General features: G+C 47.0%; 2 protein-coding genes across 4 annotated transcripts in view; one reads left to right on the top strand and one right to left on the bottom strand.

The window, feature by feature from the left end:
- The window catches only part of ppp4r4 (protein phosphatase 4, regulatory subunit 4), a 31,588-nt gene extending 17,603 nt beyond the window's left edge, over window positions 1-13,985 (top strand). Inside the window, exons 4-26 of one of the 3 annotated variants that reach the window (XM_046060610.1) lie at window positions 2,406-2,508; window positions 2,641-2,788; window positions 3,091-3,164; window positions 4,092-4,198; window positions 4,453-4,560; window positions 4,648-4,769; window positions 4,849-4,971; window positions 5,739-5,881; window positions 5,964-6,083; window positions 6,348-6,425; window positions 6,683-6,766; window positions 6,907-7,080; window positions 7,160-7,265; window positions 7,363-7,510; window positions 7,600-7,744; window positions 8,859-8,897; window positions 8,989-9,060; window positions 9,132-9,195; window positions 9,277-9,351; window positions 10,007-10,097; window positions 10,190-10,251; window positions 10,353-10,818; window positions 13,689-13,985. In XM_046060610.1, coding sequence (XP_045916566.1) covers window positions 2,406-2,508; window positions 2,641-2,788; window positions 3,091-3,164; window positions 4,092-4,198; window positions 4,453-4,560; window positions 4,648-4,769; window positions 4,849-4,971; window positions 5,739-5,881; window positions 5,964-6,083; window positions 6,348-6,425; window positions 6,683-6,766; window positions 6,907-7,080; window positions 7,160-7,265; window positions 7,363-7,510; window positions 7,600-7,744; window positions 8,859-8,897; window positions 8,989-9,060; window positions 9,132-9,195; window positions 9,277-9,351; window positions 10,007-10,097; window positions 10,190-10,251; window positions 10,353-10,818; window positions 13,689-13,734 — 2,698 coding nt within the window. In that variant the 3' untranslated portion in view covers window positions 13,735-13,985. The remainder of the gene's footprint in view (window positions 1-2,405; window positions 2,509-2,640; window positions 2,789-3,090; window positions 3,165-4,091; window positions 4,199-4,452; window positions 4,561-4,647; window positions 4,770-4,848; window positions 4,972-5,738; window positions 5,882-5,963; window positions 6,084-6,347; window positions 6,426-6,682; window positions 6,767-6,906; window positions 7,081-7,159; window positions 7,266-7,362; window positions 7,511-7,599; window positions 7,745-8,858; window positions 8,898-8,988; window positions 9,061-9,131; window positions 9,196-9,276; window positions 9,352-10,006; window positions 10,098-10,189; window positions 10,252-10,352; window positions 10,819-13,688) is intronic. The other 2 variants (XM_046060611.1, XM_046060612.1) reach the window with 2 other exon arrangements.
- A 153-nt stretch (window positions 13,986-14,138) lies between these two features.
- LOC123977713 (protein Z-dependent protease inhibitor-like) overlaps window positions 14,139-17,553 on the bottom strand; it is an 8,849-nt gene continuing 5,434 nt past the window's right edge. The window contains exons 5-6 of the mRNA XM_046060622.1: window positions 16,417-16,564; window positions 14,139-16,102 (exon numbers count right to left, since the gene is read on the bottom strand). Of these exons, the coding sequence (XP_045916578.1) occupies window positions 15,914-16,102; window positions 16,417-16,564 (337 nt within the window). The 3' untranslated portion in view covers window positions 14,139-15,913. The remainder of the gene's footprint in view (window positions 16,103-16,416; window positions 16,565-17,553) is intronic.

Genomic DNA, 17,553 nt, shown 5'->3' with positions numbered 1-17,553 from the left:
TAGTGGCCTACAAGACTTGGCCTGGTTTAGGCACCAAATGTACTTGGTCAAGTTTAGGTACCAAATGTACTTGATCAGATTTAGGCACCAAATGTACTTGGTCAGGTTTAGGCACCAAATGTACTTGGTCAGGTTTAGGCACAAAACCACTTGGACAGATTTAGGTACCAAAACCACTTGGTCAGGTTTAGGCACCAAAGGTACTTGGTCAGATTTAGGCACCAAAAGTACTTGGTCAGGTTTAGGCACCAAAACTACTTGGACAGATTTAGGCACGAAAAATACTTGGTCAGGTTTAGGCACCAAATGTACTTGGTCAGATTTAGGCACGAAAAATACTTGGTCAGGTTTAGGCACCAAATGTACTTGGTCAGATTTAGGCACCAAAAGTACTTGTTCAGGTTTAGGCACGAAAAATACTTGGACAGGTTTAGGCACCAAATGTACTTGGTCAGATTTAGGTACCAAAACCACTTGGTCAGGTTTAGGCACCAAAACCACTTGGACAGTTTGAGGCACGAAACATAAATCTGGACATGTTTAGGCACCAAATGTACTTGGACAGATTTAGGCACGACAAATACTTGGACAGGTTTAGGCACAAAAACCACTTGGTCAGATTTAGGCACCAAATGTACCTGGTCAGATTTAGGCACCAAAAGTACTTGGTCAGATTTAGGTACCAAAAGTACTTGGTCAGATTTAGGTACCAAAAGTACTTGGTCAGGTTTAGGCACCAAATGTACTTGGTCAAGTTTAGGTACCAAATGTACTTGATCAGATTTAGGCACCAAATGTACTTGGTCAGGTTTAGGCACCAAATGTACTTGGTCAAGTTTAGGTACCAAATGTACTTGATCAGATTTAGGCACCAAATGTACTTGGTCAGGTTTAGGCACCAAATGTACTTGGACAGATTTAGGCACGACAAATACTTGGACAGGTTTAGGCACAAAAACCACTTGGTCAGGTTTAGGCACCAAATGTACTTGGTCAGATTTAGGCACCAAAAGTACTTGGTCAGATTTAGGTACCAAAAGTACTTGGTCAGATTTAGGTACCAAAAGTACTTGGTCAGGTTTAGGCACCAAATGTACTTGGTCAGGTTTAGGCACCAAATGTACTTGGTCAGGTTTAGGCACCAAATGTACTTGGTCAAGTTTAGGTACCAAATGTACTTGGTCAGATTTAGGCACCAAATGTACTTGGTCAGGTTTAGGCACCAAATGTACTTGGTCAAGTTTAGGCACCAAATGTACTTGGACAGATTTAGGCACGAAAACCACTTGGTCAGGTTTAGGCACCAAAAGTACTTGGTCAGGTTTAGGCACCAAATGTACTTGGTCAGGTTTAGGCACCAAAACCACTTGGACAGGTTTAGGCACCAAAAGTACTAGCTCTGGTTTAGGCTCCCAACCCACTTACACAGGTTTAGGCACCAAAAGTACTAGCTCTGGTTTAGGCTCCCAACCCACTTACACAGGTTTAGGCACCAAACCCACTTGGTCAGGTTTAGGCACCAAAAGTACTTGGTCAGGTTTAGGCACCAAAAGTACTTGGTTTGGTTTAGGCACCAAAAGTTTTTGTTTAGGTTTAGGCACCAAAACCACTTGGACAGATTTCGGCACCAAAACCACTTGGTTAGGTTTAATATGGGGTTTGGGTTAGAATAAGTATATCAAGTCATCTACAAAACGTTATTTATCTTAAAACATGTCACCACTAACTTCCTTCCGCACGGGACTCGAACCTTGGTCTTCTGAGTTAAAGTCCTTTACTTGACTTATCCATCCACCCCACCACCTCCTTACACAGACTTCTTTTGCCAGTGGAGGTCTTAATAAGCTGCTTCATAATCCACCATATTTAAACTAGTTTCACTTTGTTATTATGAGTCTGGAAACAGTCGCAGTCAGTTTAGAGTCACAAACAGAAGAATCCAGAATGAATAAAAAAAGCTTTTATTGGCCTGATGGAGGAAGAAGTTTCTCAGTCCTCCACTCTGACCTCCTTCTCTCTGACCCAATAAACTCTAATTAAACACTGAAGATAATCCTGCAGTCTGATCCCAGAGGCTCTGAACTAGTTCAATGAACTCATTCAGTGTCTGGACTGACACTGCCAGAGAACCAAGATCCAAAGATTCTGGACTGTGGAGATACCTCACGATATGACCTGATCTATCTGAAAACAGAGCTATAAGTATGAAGTACAAACAGCAGTGGGACACAGGAGACTCAGGTTTCTGGACCTGTTGGCCCTTTATTGTTTCAGATCCAGATCTGGGTGAATTTATCTCCAGGTGTCAGTTCCTTTAGGATTTAATTTAATTTCCTTTTCTTAATCTTAAAATACTCACTTGAAATACAACTGTTTGCTCTATATGCTCATCCTCCTGTGGTCAGTGTGGGTCAGGAGGTGCAGAGGGCGAGCGTCATCAGTAACCTGCCGAGCCTCGTCCGCCAGAATCCAGCTGAGACATTTCGTCGGGTCGTACCGAAGGTCCGGGTAGGTACACTGTAACGTCAGTCAGACTGTATGTTGGTCACAGGTGGGAGGTATGTGGACGGTCACTCTGGGAAATGACAGGTGTGTTGTACAAGTCTGTCTCAGTTAACCACCCCTGTCGGTCTCATTCAGGAGGTCCTGAATGGAACCGGAGCAGAAATCCAGCTGGCAGCAGCAGCGTCATTTTTAACCATCCTGCAGGACGACATCATCCTGATCCACACCCACACCTACTCCATCCTGAAGACAGTCCTGCTGCACCTGAACCACCGAGACCCAGGTAACAACCCCTGAGTCACAACACACATTACAGCTGAACCACCAAACCCAAGTAACAACCCCTGAACCACGACACACATTACAGCTGAACCACAGAGACCCAGGTAACAACCCCTGAACCACGATACACATTACAGCTGAACCACCGAGACCCAGGTAACAACCCCTGAACCACGACACACATTACAGCTGAACCACCGAGACCCAGACCCAAGTAGAAACCCCGAACCACAACACACATTACAGCTGAACCACCGAGACAACAGAGGTAACGTTGATGTTGATTTTGCCGTTGTTTGACAGTGGTGAGCAACGCGTGGTTGGAGACCCTGCTGTCGGCCATCAACGCTCTACCCAAGGAGACCATCAAACAGGAGGTACAGTGAACTGACTCAGACAAAAGTTTTGTCATCTGATTGTCACAATCGTTTGGTCAGAACAGAAATTTCAGAGTTGAATCTTCATCACAGGGTTAGTGTTTGTTCAGTCGACACAGACGTGACATAACTCTGGCATGAAGGGATTCTGGTGTTTAAATGTATCGTTTGAATCCCAGCTGACCTAGTCTACCTGTGTCCCTCTGTCTACCCGTCTGTCTACCTGTGTCCCTCTGTCTACCCATCTGTTTACCTGTCTGTCTACCCGTGTCCCTCTGTCTACCTGTCTGTCTACCTGTGTCCCTCTGTCTACCCATCTGTTTACCTGTGTCCCTCTGTCTACCCGTCTGTTTACCTGTCTGTCTACCTGTGTCCTTCTTTCCCTGTCTGTCTACCTGTCCCTGTGTCCCTGTCTGTCTATCTGTGTCCTTCTGTCCCTGTCTGTCTACCTGTGTCCCTCTGTCCCTGTCTGTCTACCTGTGTCCTTCTGTCCCTGTCTGTCTACCTGTGTCCTTCTGTCCCTGTCCCTGTCTACCTGTGTCCCTCTGTCTACCCATCTGTTTACCTGTCTGTCTACCCGTGTCCCTCTGTCTACCTGTGTCCCTCTGTCTACCTGTCTGTCTACCTGTGTCCCTCTGTCTACCCATCTGTTTACCTGTGTCCCTCTGTCTACCCGTCTGTTTACCTGTCTGTCTACCTGTGTCCTTATGTCCCTCTGTCCCTGTCTACCTGTGTCCTTCTGTCCCTGTCTGTCTACCTGTGTCCCTCTGTCCCTGTCTGTCTACCTGTGTCCTTATGTCCCTCTGTCCCCGTCTACCTGTGTCCTTCTGTCCCTGTCTGTCTACCTGTGTCCCTCTGTCCCTGTCTACCCGCCTGTTTACCTGTGTCCCTCTGTCACTGTCTGTCTACCTGTGTGTGTCTCTGCAGGTGCTGAACCCTCTCCTGTACCAGTCTCAGCTGTCTCACTCTCTTCAGGCTCGTTTGGCCAGCTGTCGCATTTTAGGGAAAGCTGCCTGCAAGTTTGACTCTCACATGTAAGATGCACCACAGCGTGTACACACTGTAGTCCTACACACCCTGTAGTACTACACACACACTCTGCTGTAGTCCTACACACCCTGTAGTCCTGTAGTACTACACACACACTCTGCTGTAGTACTACACGCCCTGTAGTACTACAGTAACATACAATACCAGAATATCGTCCACTAATGATTTGATGAATCAAGTTACTCAGCAGTGTTTCTGGTCCACCTGCTCACCTGCTAACATGTGTTCTGTGTGTCAGAGTGAGGAAGGAGCTGCTGCCGTTGGTTCGTTCTTTATGTCAGGACGTGGAGTTTGAGGTCCGAGCCTGTATGTGCCGTCAGCTGGAGAGCATCGCCAGAGCGACAGGGTAAACGTCTTCACACACTGAATGAAGCCAAACACAAATCAAACGTGGTGCTGCGCTCACACGGCGTGTCTCCGGTCCCTCCTTCAGGATGGACGACGCCAGGTCAGAGCTGCTTCCTGAACTGGTGGAGCTCACCGATGATGAGGAGAGCAGCGTCCGCCTCGCCGCCTTGGACACCCTGATCAACCTGATGGAGCTGATGGACAGCGGTGAGTAATCCTGCAGAGCGTTGGTGAATTAAAGGTTCCCTCAGACTGTGAACTTGTAAAGCCCCCCCTCCTCTCTCAGACGACAGGCTCCATGTGGTGGTTCCCCTGGTGATGTCGGTGTGCGAGGCGTCGTCACAGGCGGACGAAGCGGTCGTAGCGTCTTTGTCCTTCCAGTATGGGAAACTCTGCAGCGGACTGGCAGGTGAGAATCAATACTGTCCAGAGTGCTAAGGGAGATATTCAGCCTGTTAACAAGGAACTGCAAAGTGCTGGAGACCTGGACACCGGAGGTGAAGGAGGGTCGGTTTGGTTACCCAGAGGACTCCTTAAACTGTAGACCGGAATCGGGAGGCCAGAAGGACTGCAGCTTCAGCTGTCATGGAAGAAAATAAGAAAGGAATTCTGACAAACCATCAGATGACTCAGGGACGCAGGGTTTAGTTCAGACTACCATCACCAGGGAGGAGAACTGATGACCTGGACTGAAATGTCCCCCAAAGAGGAGGCAGAGTTGGAAGACTTGGGGAGTCTGAGGTCACTGAGGTAGTTCAAACGGTCTGCAGTGGGGTGGATGATATTCACTCTGACAGTGTTGGCCTGTCTTAGTTGACAGGCCTCCTGAGGGTCACATGGAGGAAGGGAACAGTACCTGTGGACTGGCAGACCAGGGTTCTGGACCAAAAAGTGGACACACTATATTCATGTAAGGGTCATGGGAGTTTATCCATCCAGTCTCCATGTGTGTGGACTTTATGAGGAGAGGTACTGTGGTAATGTACCAGGGGTACCAGGGCCAGTACTAAGAGTCAATCAGTCCTACTGCATAGGTGTCCTCAGCAGGATGTCAGACATGTTCTCAGTGGGTGTTGGACTCGGTCCAGGTACTGGGTCGGTCCAGGTCAGGATAGAGTCTGAAGGTGCAGTCCATGTGTCTCAGTCTTTCTGTCTCGATGGGCTCATGTGTTTCAGACTCTCTGTCGGAGGAGCAGCGGGACCGGTTGGTGCAGAGGTTTAAGATGCTCTGTGTCGCTGGTCTGCAGTCTGAAGGGAACCAGACCGACGGCAACAACGAGTCCACGCTGATCCGCTGCAACTGCTGCTACAACCTGCCGGTACACAGAATCCCAAACTCAGCAGAGTTTCAAGGTTCACTTCTCCAGATGGTCGATGTCACTTCCTGTTCTCTCTCTCCAGGCCATGGTGGTGTTTACTGACTCAGCTCACTTCCTGTCAGAGCTCTACCCGTCTTTCTCCAGTCTCTGTTGTGATCCAGAGGTCAGCGTTCGACGGAGTGCTGCCGCCAGTTTCCACCAGGTCAGATCACAGCCGCACACGAACATCCTGATTCTCTGCTCTGAGAGACTCGGGTAGAGTTTGTCCTGAGGGTGGCACTAGAGGAAAGGTCATGGGGATATCTCACCAAGTCTTGGCCGGTCCATCCTTAGGTTCTGCTCGTGCTGGGGAATTTTGAAATAAGTCATTGAATTTTAAACTTTGCAGAATGAAACAGAGCTTCACAGCTCCCTTTAAAATCTGTCTCCTCTGATGTCACATGATTGGCCCGCCTCTTCCTGTCAGGTGGTGAAGCTGCTCGGCTCAAACGTCCAGCTGGTCCACAAAGAGCTCCTGGCTCTGCTGCAGGATGAGGCTCTGGAGGTGAGAGTGCACGCCGACTCATCAGGGTGCAGTGTAGTGTTTTGCTGATATTTCCTCGCACACGTGAAGGAACACTCAGACTGCTCACCTCACCTTAGACGCGTAGATCACCAAACATTCAGGATGTTCTTCAGAACATGTAGCCTTTTATTTCAGCCGTTATTGTGCGAGAAAGCATCTTCATTGGGAGGAGACGTAAATGTGTTGTGTGGTTTTCCACAGTTTTCCACACTGAAGTTTCTCTTCTTGTTGTTGAGGTGCTGGATGCTCTGATGAATCACCTGGAAGAAACTCTGGAGGTGGTTCTTTCCAGAGGAGAGAACCTGGCGCTGGACAACAAGGTGGGGAACAGACCTCCAACACCGAAACTAGTTCTGGCTTAAACCTGGGTTCATTATGCTCCTCATGTACCTCCCTCAAACTTTGTTCTTCCTCCCTCTCTGACCTTGGTGCTGTTGTCTCTCCTATGGTTCTTCTTCAGTTCCCGGAGCTGCTGTCGGCTCTGCTGCTAGCGGAGCAGAAGGTCGGATGTTCTCTGCGTTGGCGGCTGCATGAGAAGCTGCTGCAGCGTTACAGCTGCCTGGCTAGACTGCTGCCTGGAGAACTGCTGCACCAGAGCTTCTCCCAACGCATCTTCATCATCCTCACCACCAACGTCAGCGCCTCAAGACACGCCACGATACGACAGGTAAAGCAGGTGAGCACACAGGTAACCTCTCTGGTTGTTGTTGCAGAAGGTGTTGCCAGTTCAGAAGGAGGCGGCCCGGACGTTCTGCACATTCCTGCGTTACAACCGCAAACAGGAGCAGCGTCAGGAGATGATGGAGCGACTGATCCAAGGTCAGAATACTGTGGTCCTTCAGTCTCAGGTCCTCAGTGTACTTTAACATCTTCCTGTCTAAGCTAAGGGACTGCGTCTCATGTTTCTGGTCTTCAGATCTGGCTCAGGGGCGGAGCTACTGGAACCGCCTGAGGTTCCTGGATGTTTGTGAAATGGCCACTGAGATTTTCTCCAGAAAGTACTTCAACAAACACTTCCTGATCTCTGCGCTGGAGCTGGTCCACGATCCTGTCGCCAACGTCAGGTAGCTCCAACAGTCTTCTGTCCGGTAGCTAATCTGTGTCTCCGACATCAGCTGTAACACACCCGCCTGCGTCCTCACCTGTCCCACAGGTACAAGCTGTGCCAGCTGTTGCCCAGACTGCGATCGTTGCTCCGCCTGCCGGCTGACAAACAGCTGTTGCAGCAGCTCGAGTTCTGCGTCCAGAAACTCCTCTGCAGAGAGAAAGACAAAGACGTGGTGGCCACCATCCGCAAGGTAACAGCTTCTCTACCTGAGACCAGTCCAGACCCTGATCCCGAGCTCTACGATCAATCTAGTCTACAGGGACCAGACCCACTCTGAGGTGGTCTAGTGGTGCTTTCACACCTGTAGCTTCGTTCATGTGACTCAAAGAGGAGTAAACATGACGACATACAGACAGAAGCAGGTGTTATACTTTCCATGTCCGAAAGACACGAAAGACAGAAAACACTGTTTAGGCAGTCTGGGTCCGCTTGTTTGGTTGATTGACTGCTTTCATATCAGCCTAAACAGACCGGACTAACCGTGCAAATGAACTAGGTACCATTTTAACAGAACCAAACTGGTTAGGTTTAAAGGCACCGTAAGATGAATCTAGTCTAGAGACTAGTCCAGACCCGGAGGTCTAACCCCTAAAATCCACTGACTCCAGCTACAGTGCGTTACGGCTGCGCCGCCGGAGCCATTCGCGGCCATTATAGACCGTGTTTGTGAGTCCACCAGACGCGGCTCTGCAGAGAACAGGTAGCAGGTCTATTTTTGACACAAGCGGGTCAAGCAGCACAGAGCAGATGGACCCAGGCAGGAAGTCAGACACAGAACAGCAGAGAGAATCCGGTCAATTTTCAAAATAAAACACCTTGTGGAGACTCCTGATTGTTAAACAACAATAACCGGGGTTAAAACAGAAACATTTAACTACGTCGCCGACTTAATCACAGTAGAAGCACAAAATGCAAACGCTGATTACCAAATCAACAAAATCTAAACGCTCTGATTCTGAAACGCTCCCTGTGGGAAATGCAGCCTGAAGCTGACAGAACGAAACGGGGGTCACACAGAGCCGTGAAGAAGGTAGCAGCAGCACAAAAAGGACTAATTAACAACAAGTCAGTAACGTGGGGCAGGCTGCACTCTGCGCTGCTGAAACGCTTCTGAGACGCTTCCAGTGGTCTTTGACGCCGAGCTATGGACGCATCGAAACCGTGGCGCAGCCGGAGCCGGAGTCAGTGGATTCCTGGTGTAAGATGAATCTAGTCTACAGAGATCAGTGGGTCTGGTCTGGTCTCTGTAGGTCTGTGAGAACAATCATCAGTGAAGGATTAACTGTGTCCATGATGTCTTTCAGACAGTGTTGGAACTGGACAAGCTGGACCTCACGGAGCCTGTAAGTAGCTTGTTTTTATGAAGGACTGGACTGTAGAATAAATCCCAGCAGGGTCTTGTTTAAGTCCTGTAACCTCTTTGCGTCTTTGCAGTTTCACAAGAGGCAGGAGAGGGATTTACTGGACCAGAAGAAGGAGAAGGAGGAGACCCTGCTGCTGGACATGGTGAGTCTGAACCGAACAGATCTTCTCAGTCACTTTGAGTTTGGTTGTAATGACGTCTCCTCTGTGGTCAGGAGCAGCTGGAGCGCCAGCAGAGCGATGGGAAACTCAACTCTGAAAAACACTCGGAGAGAAAACGTGAGCAGAAGGAAACTGATTCAGATGGGAGGGGGCTGCTTCTGCTTGTGGTCTAGTCTTTAAACTGTCTTTCTTTGACAGGAAGAGACAGTAAGACAAGTCTGTCTGCTACCAAATCCATGTCCGTGTCTTCGTCTGGAGCCGGCTTGTCCTCCGGTAAGACAGAAATACAGAAAACTGTTGGAGCTTTGTCCCTGAGAAGATGTGAACTGAAGTCAGACTTCTGATTTTTAGTTTTGTTGGAGGCCTTTTCAGTGCACGTTTCATTAAAGTGGCTATAATCAATATTTTAGCCAGAACAATATGAAGTCGGCCGGAGTCTCTGGTAGAGAATCATTAGCTGGATCTTTACAGAGACTCTCAGCTAGTGGGAATAGAGACACTCAATATGTTATAACATAAAGCAGTTTGATCTGAAGTAGTGACAATATTAGTGGACTCAGCACCTGGGGGAATCTGTGATATTTCCTGTGGTAGTAGGGCCTCTGAACCACATGGTAGAGCCAGCATGTTTAGTGGGCCTGTGGGAGGGAGAAGTTTGCTGCTCGCTCCAGAGAAGCAATGGGAAGCTAGCAAAGCTTTAAAGCTTGTAGAAACACAAAATGAAATCCACTTTGTGAAGCCGGAAACCTCGGTGTGTGTGCCGGAAGACCGGGATGTCACCGGTGGTTCGGGTCATACCTGACCACAGCGATGTTTCAGGCTTAGATCTGAAGTTGAGAATCTCGTGTCCAGAACATCGAGGCGATTCAGATCATTTGTGGAACACAAACCATGATGATGATGATGATGATGATTTTTCTTCCTACAGGTAAAGAGATGAGGAAGGCTAAACTGTCTCGGAGCCGGTCCCTCAGCAGTCAGCCGACATCGTCCAAAGCTGCCAACTCAGACAGACCTCTGTGAGAACCACCAGCTTCACCTCGTCCTCTTTGCCTTCATCATCAACAAGACAAAACCAGGTTCAAGTGTTCTTTTTTCTGTTCTGTTTCAGGAAAGTGAAGGAGCTGAGCGGTACGTCTGGACCCGGGAAGTCCTCCATGTTGTCGAGCAAAGGTAGCGCCTCCTTTCACCCACCTGCACGTGACAGTGTCTAAATTCAGGTAGAGTTTTCCAGAACCGCAAGACTTTCATTTAACATTCCTCATGTTTTACAGACGATTCCATGAGGACGGCCCACTTCACTATGGCAACCCAGTCCAACTCCTCCATGCCGGTCCTGATCCGTAGCAACACCACCAGCGTCCTGGACAGGGCCAGTACTCTGGACCACAGAAGCAGTACGATGGACCACAGAATCAGCACGCTCGACCAGAGAGATTCTAGAACCAGTACACTGGACCACAGAACCAGCAATATGGACCACAGGAACAATATGATGGAGCAGAGAACCGGTACAATGGAACACAGAACCAGTACCATTGACCAGAGAGACCACAGAACCAGTACCTCGGACCATAGAAGCAGTACCACTGACCAGAGAGACCATAGAACCAGTACTTTGGACCATAGAACCAGTACTGTGGACCAGAGAGACCACAGGACCAGTACCTCGGACCAACGCTGTAAAACAATGGACCGGGGATGCGGGGTGAAGGACAGCCAGTCCAGAAAGCTGTCGATGTGAGTTCTTGCTGAAATGTTCTGGTCGTAGAACCCTGTGGGTTAGCGAGCCCACGTTTTTACGGTTCATACATTGTCACCCAAGCAGCCCTCAGACCAGGTCTAGGAGTGCCCCCCTAACAAGGTTTGGTCTAAGTTTACTTAACCAGTCACAGGAGTCTTCGTGAATCATGACTGCCCCCCCGCCCCCCATTCAGCTCACTTTAATAATTTGAGACATCAGATTCATTTATTAAACTCACTCAGAAACGTTCCAAACATTGCTCTAAATTAACTTCAAAAAGCAACGAAAACCAAAAATCCATTGATGCCATGAAAGCTGCTCAGATAGGGAAAGACTGAATCACAACATTTACTGAGAACTCCCCCACATTACCTGCACATGTACACTTTAGTGGCCTACAAGACTTTAGTGGCCTAAGGGCTTTAGTGGCCTACAAGAATATAGTGGCCCACAGGGCTTTAGTGGCTACGAGACTTTAGAGGCCTACAAGAATTTAGTAGCCTACAAGAATATAGTGGCCTACAAGGCTTTAGTGGCCTACAAGAATTTAGTGGCCTACAAGACTTTAGTGGCCTACAAGGCTTTAGTGGCCTACAAGACTTTAGTGGCCTACAAGGCTTTAGTGGCCTACAAGAATTTAGTGGCCTACAAGAATTTAGTGGCTGTGAGGCTTTAGTGGCCTACAGGGCTTTAGTGGCCTACAGGGCTTTAGTGGCCTACAAGAATATAGTGGCCCACAGGGCTTTAGTGGCTACGAGACTTTAGAGGCCTACAAGAATTTAGTAGCCTACAAGAATATAGTGGCTGCGAGGCTTTAGTGGCCTACAAGAATTTAGTGGCTGTGAGGCTTTAGTGGCCTACAGGGCTTTAGTGGCCTACAGGGCTTTAGTGGCCTACAGAATTTAGTGGCCTACAAGAATTTAGTGGCCTACAGGGCTTTAGTGGCCTACAAGAATTTAGTAGCCTACAAGACTTTAGTGGCCTACAAGAATTTAATGCCATACAGGGCTTAAGTGGCTACAAGACTTTAGTGGCCTACAAGACTTTAGTGCCTACAGGGCTTTAGTGGCCTACAAGTTTAGTGGCTACAAGGCTTTAGTGGCCTACAGCTTTATGCTACAGGGCTTTAGTGGCCTACAAGGCTTTAGTGGCCTACAAGGCTTTAGTGGCCTACATTAGTGGACAGGGCTTTAGTGGCTACAGGTTTAGTGGCCTACAAGAATTTAGTGGCCTACAAGAATTTAGTGGCCTACAAGAATTTAGTGGCTACAAGGCTTTAGTGGCCTACAAGAATTTAGTGGCCTACATTTAGTGGCTACAAGGCTTTAGTGGCCTACAAGAATTTAGTGGCCTACAGGGCTTTAGTGGCCTACAGGGCTTTAGTGGCCTACAAGAATTTAGTAGCCTACAAGAATTTAGTAGCCTACAAGAATATAGTGGCCTACAGGGCTTTAGTAGCCTACAAGAATTTAGTGGCCTACAAGAATTTAGTGGCTGTGAGGCTTTAGTGGCCTACAGGGCTTTAGTGGCTACAAGAATTTAGAGGCTATAGGCTTTAGTAGCCTACAGGGCTTTAGTGGCCTACAAGAATTTAGAGGCTATGAGACTTTAGTGGCCTACAAAAATTTAATGCCATACAGGGCTTAAGTGGCCTACAAGACTTTAGTGACCTACAAGAATTTTGTAGCCTACAAGAATATAGTGGCCCACAGGGCTTTAGTGGCTACGAGACTTTAGAGGCCTACAAGAATTTAGTAGCCTACAAGAATATAGTGGCTGCAAGACTTTAGTGGCCTACAAGGCTTTAGTGGCCTACAAGACTTTAGTGGCCTACAAGGCTTTAGTGGCCTACAAGAATTTAGTGGCCTACAAGAATTTAGTGGCTGTGAGGCTTTAGTGGCCTACAGGGCTTTAGTGGCCTACAGGGCTTTAGTGGCCTACAAGAATTTAGAGGCTATGAGACTTTAGTGGCCTACAAGAATTTAGTAGCCTACAAGAATTTAGTAGCCTACAAGAATATAGTGGCCTACAAGGCTTTAGTGGCCTACATGAATTTAGTGGCTGTGAGGCTTTAGTGGCCTACAGGGCTTTAGTAGCCTACAGGGCTTTAGTGGCCTACAAGAATTTAGAGGCTATGAGACTTTAGTGGCCTACAAAAATTTAATGCCATACAGGGCTTAAGTGGCCTACAAGACTTTAGTGACCTACAAGAATTTTGTAGCCTACAAGAATATAGTGGCCCACAGGGCTTTAGTGGCTACGAGACTTTAGAGGCCTACAAGAATTTAGTAGCCTACAAGAATATAGTGGCTGCAAGACTTTAGTGGCCTACAAGATTTTAGTGGCTACAAGGCTTTAGTGGCCTACAGGGCTTTAGTGGCCTACAAGAATTTAGTGGCCTACAAGACTTTAGTGGCCAACAAGAATTAAATGGCATACAAGGCTTAAGTGGCCTACAGGGCTTTAGTGGCCTACAGGGCTTTAGTGGCCTACAAGAATTTAGTGGCCAACAAGAATTAAATGGCATACAAGGCTTAAGTGGCCTACAGGGCTTTAGTGGCCTACAGGGCTTTAGTGGCCTACAAGAATTAAATGGCATACAAGGCTTAAGTGGCCTACAGGGCTTTAGTGGCCTACAGGGCTTTAGTGGCCTACAAGAATTAAATGGCATACAAGGCTTAAGTGGCCTACAGGGCTTTAGTGGCCTACAAGGCTTAAGTGGCCTACAGGGCTTTAGTGGCCTACAGGGCTTTAGTGGCTAGGCCTGGACTAGGCTCGTTTACACCCACTTTAAGGCTTTGCAGCTGAAGTGTTTTCAGTCTTCGTCAGCTGTTTTCACTTCTGTGATTTTATTTTTCATCTACAGAACCAGGAAGTCCAACTCTTTCAGCGTCCAGTCAGGACGAGACTGAAGATGATGATGTCATACAGCCACCATGCCATCAGCCAATCAGCAGTCAGGGAGCGTTTCCAATTCCAACAGCAGACGACCAAACGCTTCAGAACATTACCCAGAATGCACCAGGACACCATCTCCTCCTTCCAGTCACTAACAAATAGAGTCTATTTGTATCTACTGAGCTGCTTTTATTTTCTGAGCACTGTGTAATCTGATGATCTCATCCTGTCACCTGATTGGTTCAGTAAAATCCAAACACACAAACTGCTGCTGTGTTCTTATTGGTTGGTGGGATAAACGCTGACATCACAGGACAGTCTCGGTGACTTTAACAGCTCTGCGTGTTGATTGGCTGGCTGATGTGATGTCACTGTGACGTTTGATGATGTGTTGGTGAACAGAAAACGAGACCTTGAGTTGAATGTTTCAGTCAGGTTTACTGCAGGACATGTTTAAACAGAGGGGAACAACTACACACAGTACACATGCTAAGCTAGTGGCTGTCATGCTAACATGTATTAATATAAAGTCCAGCTGAAGCTGATGTTAGAGTATCAGAGCTCCTGGACCCTCAGTTTCAGCGTCGGGGACCCAAAGATCTGCCCCTGGTCGCTCTTCCCAGGCTTTATGGTTTGTGAACACTCGCCACACGTCTGTAGGTTGTGACCAGGTTCTATGTGACCTCTATTTAGAGGACCACAGAGACAAGTGACAGGGTTGGGGGCCCCAGGGTTGGAGTAACAACATAACTCTACATATGAACTAAACTGTGACAGGGTTAGGGGCCCCAGGGTTGGAGTAACAACATAACTCTACATATGAACTAAACTGTGACAGGGTTAGGGGCCCCAGGGTTGGAGTAACAACATAACTCTACATATGAACTAAACTGTGACAGGGTTAGGGGCCCCAGGGTTGGAGTAACAACATAACTCTACATATGAACCAAACTGTTATAGGGTTGGGGGCCCCAGGGTCGGAGTAACAACATAACTCTACATATGAACCAAACTGTTATAGGGTTGGGGGCCCCAGGGTCGGTGTAACAACATAACTCTACATATGAACTAAACTGTTATAGGGTTGGGGGCCCCAGGGTCGGTGTAACAACATAACTCTACATATGAACCAAACTGTTATAGGGTTGGGGGCCCCAGGGTCGGTGTAACAACTTAACTCTACATATGAACCAAACTGTTATAGGGTTGGGGGCCCCAGGGTCGGTGTAACAACATAACTCTACATATGAACCAAACTGTTATAGGGTTGGGGGCCCCAGGGTCGGTGTAACAACATAACTCTACATATGAACCAAACTGTGACAGGGTTAGGGGCCCCAGGGTCGATGTAAATCCCACATTTAATCATCAGGGTTCACTACCTGCACCACAGACATCATTTATTGACATGATATTTCAACACTGATCTACGTTACTACAATGTCAGAAAGCTAATGATTACGGTAACCATGAGGGTGGATCTTTGATCGTTGATTGGCCGCTAGCCTTCGTGACTCCAAACTAGGTGAGTCATGTCCCAGGTGATCGTGGTGCGACAGACTGACAGGTTACTGAAGCTCTGGTGTCCAGTGACTCAGGAGGAAGTTAGGGAGGAGATCACGTGACTCAGGTACTGTCAGGTAAAGAACACTGTGTCTGAAATCACTCTATAGCGAGCTCACCATTTTGCCGCGCTGTCCGAATGTATAGTGAGAATTATTTTACCCTCTAGTCCACGCAAAGTATCCCAGAATGCATTTTCAAAAGTAAGAAGGAGGAGTGGTGATTCTCCAGCCATGCTAGCTAATGCTAACATCAGCGTGCTAACATGCTCACAAGGACAATGCTACCATGCTAATGTTTCCATATTCACCATTTTACTTTAGCATGCTAACATTAGCTGTAAACCCTGCCCTGAACCCGGACGTTAGATGACCGCGCCCTTTGACTGGCGAGAGGTGATACATACATAGTAGCGAGGGTTAAAGAAACACCTGGAAAGGTCAATGTGACATATTTTTCCTGTTTTTTCTCTCGGGACCCCTCGAATATGTCTCACAGCCCCTCGAGGGGTCCCAAGCTTCAGGTTGGGAAACAATGGAGTAGAGGACAGACAGACGGTAGATGAAGCTGATCATTTTACAGGTGTAGTAACTCAGCTGGGCGGGGCTTAGGGTCTTGTCAGGTCAGCAGTTATTTCTTGGTGGGGTCGATGACCCGGCCCATGAACAGCACGCTGCCGGTAGTCTGCTGGTAGATGATGAAGATGAAGGGTCTGTTGATGGTCAGTCGAGGAGGAAGAGTGGAGAACACGCTGACTCCGCCTCCAACGGTGATGTCATAGCTACTCTCATTGACAGACACGATGGATTTCTGATAAACCTAAAGACGAGAAAACAGCGTCAGTCTATGACTGATCACACGCCCCCCCCGGCCCCGTCAGGTGGCATCAATAAACCTTCATCAGCACAGACAGGTGAGAATGCCACAGCAGCTGTGGGTCCAGGATCAGTTTGGATCTCAGGCATTGCTGGAGGCCACCTCCTCCTTTCAGGTGTCAGTGGTTTAGCTTTTTATTATTTCACGGTAATGAGAACATGTGCTACGACATCATACCTAAAGATAATGTCATCTTTATGAGACACAAAGTTCTGAGAAATAATCTGAGAAAAAACATGAGCATGCAGTAAACTCACCTGTGTGAGTTTGGGTCCTTTAGCTCCGCCCATGTTGCTGATGTCAGCATCGTCCTGAAAAACCTGAGCGATGTCCAAGGTCTGCAGGACGTCACGCAAAGAGTAGGAACGGTCCAATAGGAAGCGAGGAAGCTGCACCTCCAACTTCCTGTTTACAAAACAACAAGAGAAAAGGAGAGGTGGAAAAGGAGGGGGGATGGAGGGAGAAGAGATGAAGATTAAAAGGATTTAAAGAGATAGAAGAGATGAAGATTAAAAGGTTTTAAAGAGAAAGACAGAAGAGATGAAGATTAAAAGGTTTTAAAGAGAAAGACAGAAGAGATGAAGATTAAAAGGTTTTAAAGAGACAGAAGAGATGAAGATTAAAAGGTTTTAAAGAGAAAGACAGAAGAGATGAAGATTAAAAGGTTTTAAAGAGAAAGACAGAAGAGATGGAGCTTAAAAGGTTTTAAAGAGAAAGAAGAGATGAAGATTAAAAGGTTTTAAAGAGAGAGATGAAGATTAAAAGGTTTTAAAGAGAAAGACAGAAGAGATGGAGATTAAAAGGTTTTAAAGAGAAAGAAGAGATGAAGATTAAAAGGTTTTAAAGAGACAGAGATGAAGATTAAAAGGTTTTAAAGAGACAGAGATGGAGATTAAAAGGTTTTAAAGAGAAAGACAGAAGAGATGGAGATTAAAAGGTTTTAAAGAGAAAGACAGAAGAGATGGAGATTAAAAGGTTTTAAAGAGAAAGACAGAAGAGATGGAGATTAAAAGGTTTTAAAGAGAAAGACAGAAGAGATGGAGATTAAAAGGTTTTAAAGAGAAAGACAGAAGAGATGAAGATTAAAAGGTTTTAAAGAGAAAGACAGAAGAGATGGAGATTAAAAGGTTTTAAAGAGACAGAGATGAAGATTAAAAGGTTTTAAAGAGACAGAGATGAAGATTAAAAGGTTTTAACGAGACAGACAGAAGAGATGAAGATTAAAAGGTTTTAACGAGACAGAAGAGATGAAGATTAAAAGGTTTTAAAGAGACAGAGATGAAGATTAAAAGGTTTTAAAGAGAAAGACAGAAGAGATGGAGATTAAAAGGTTTTAAAGAGAAAGAAGAGATATGGAGATTAAAAGGTTTTAAAGAGACAGAGATGAAGATTAA

This window comes from Micropterus dolomieu, linkage group LG10 (assembly GCF_021292245.1).
Source record: "Micropterus dolomieu isolate WLL.071019.BEF.003 ecotype Adirondacks linkage group LG10, ASM2129224v1, whole genome shotgun sequence".
NCBI lineage: Eukaryota > Metazoa > Chordata > Actinopteri > Centrarchiformes > Centrarchidae > Micropterus > Micropterus dolomieu.
This window is presented reverse-complemented; position numbering and strand designations above follow the sequence as displayed.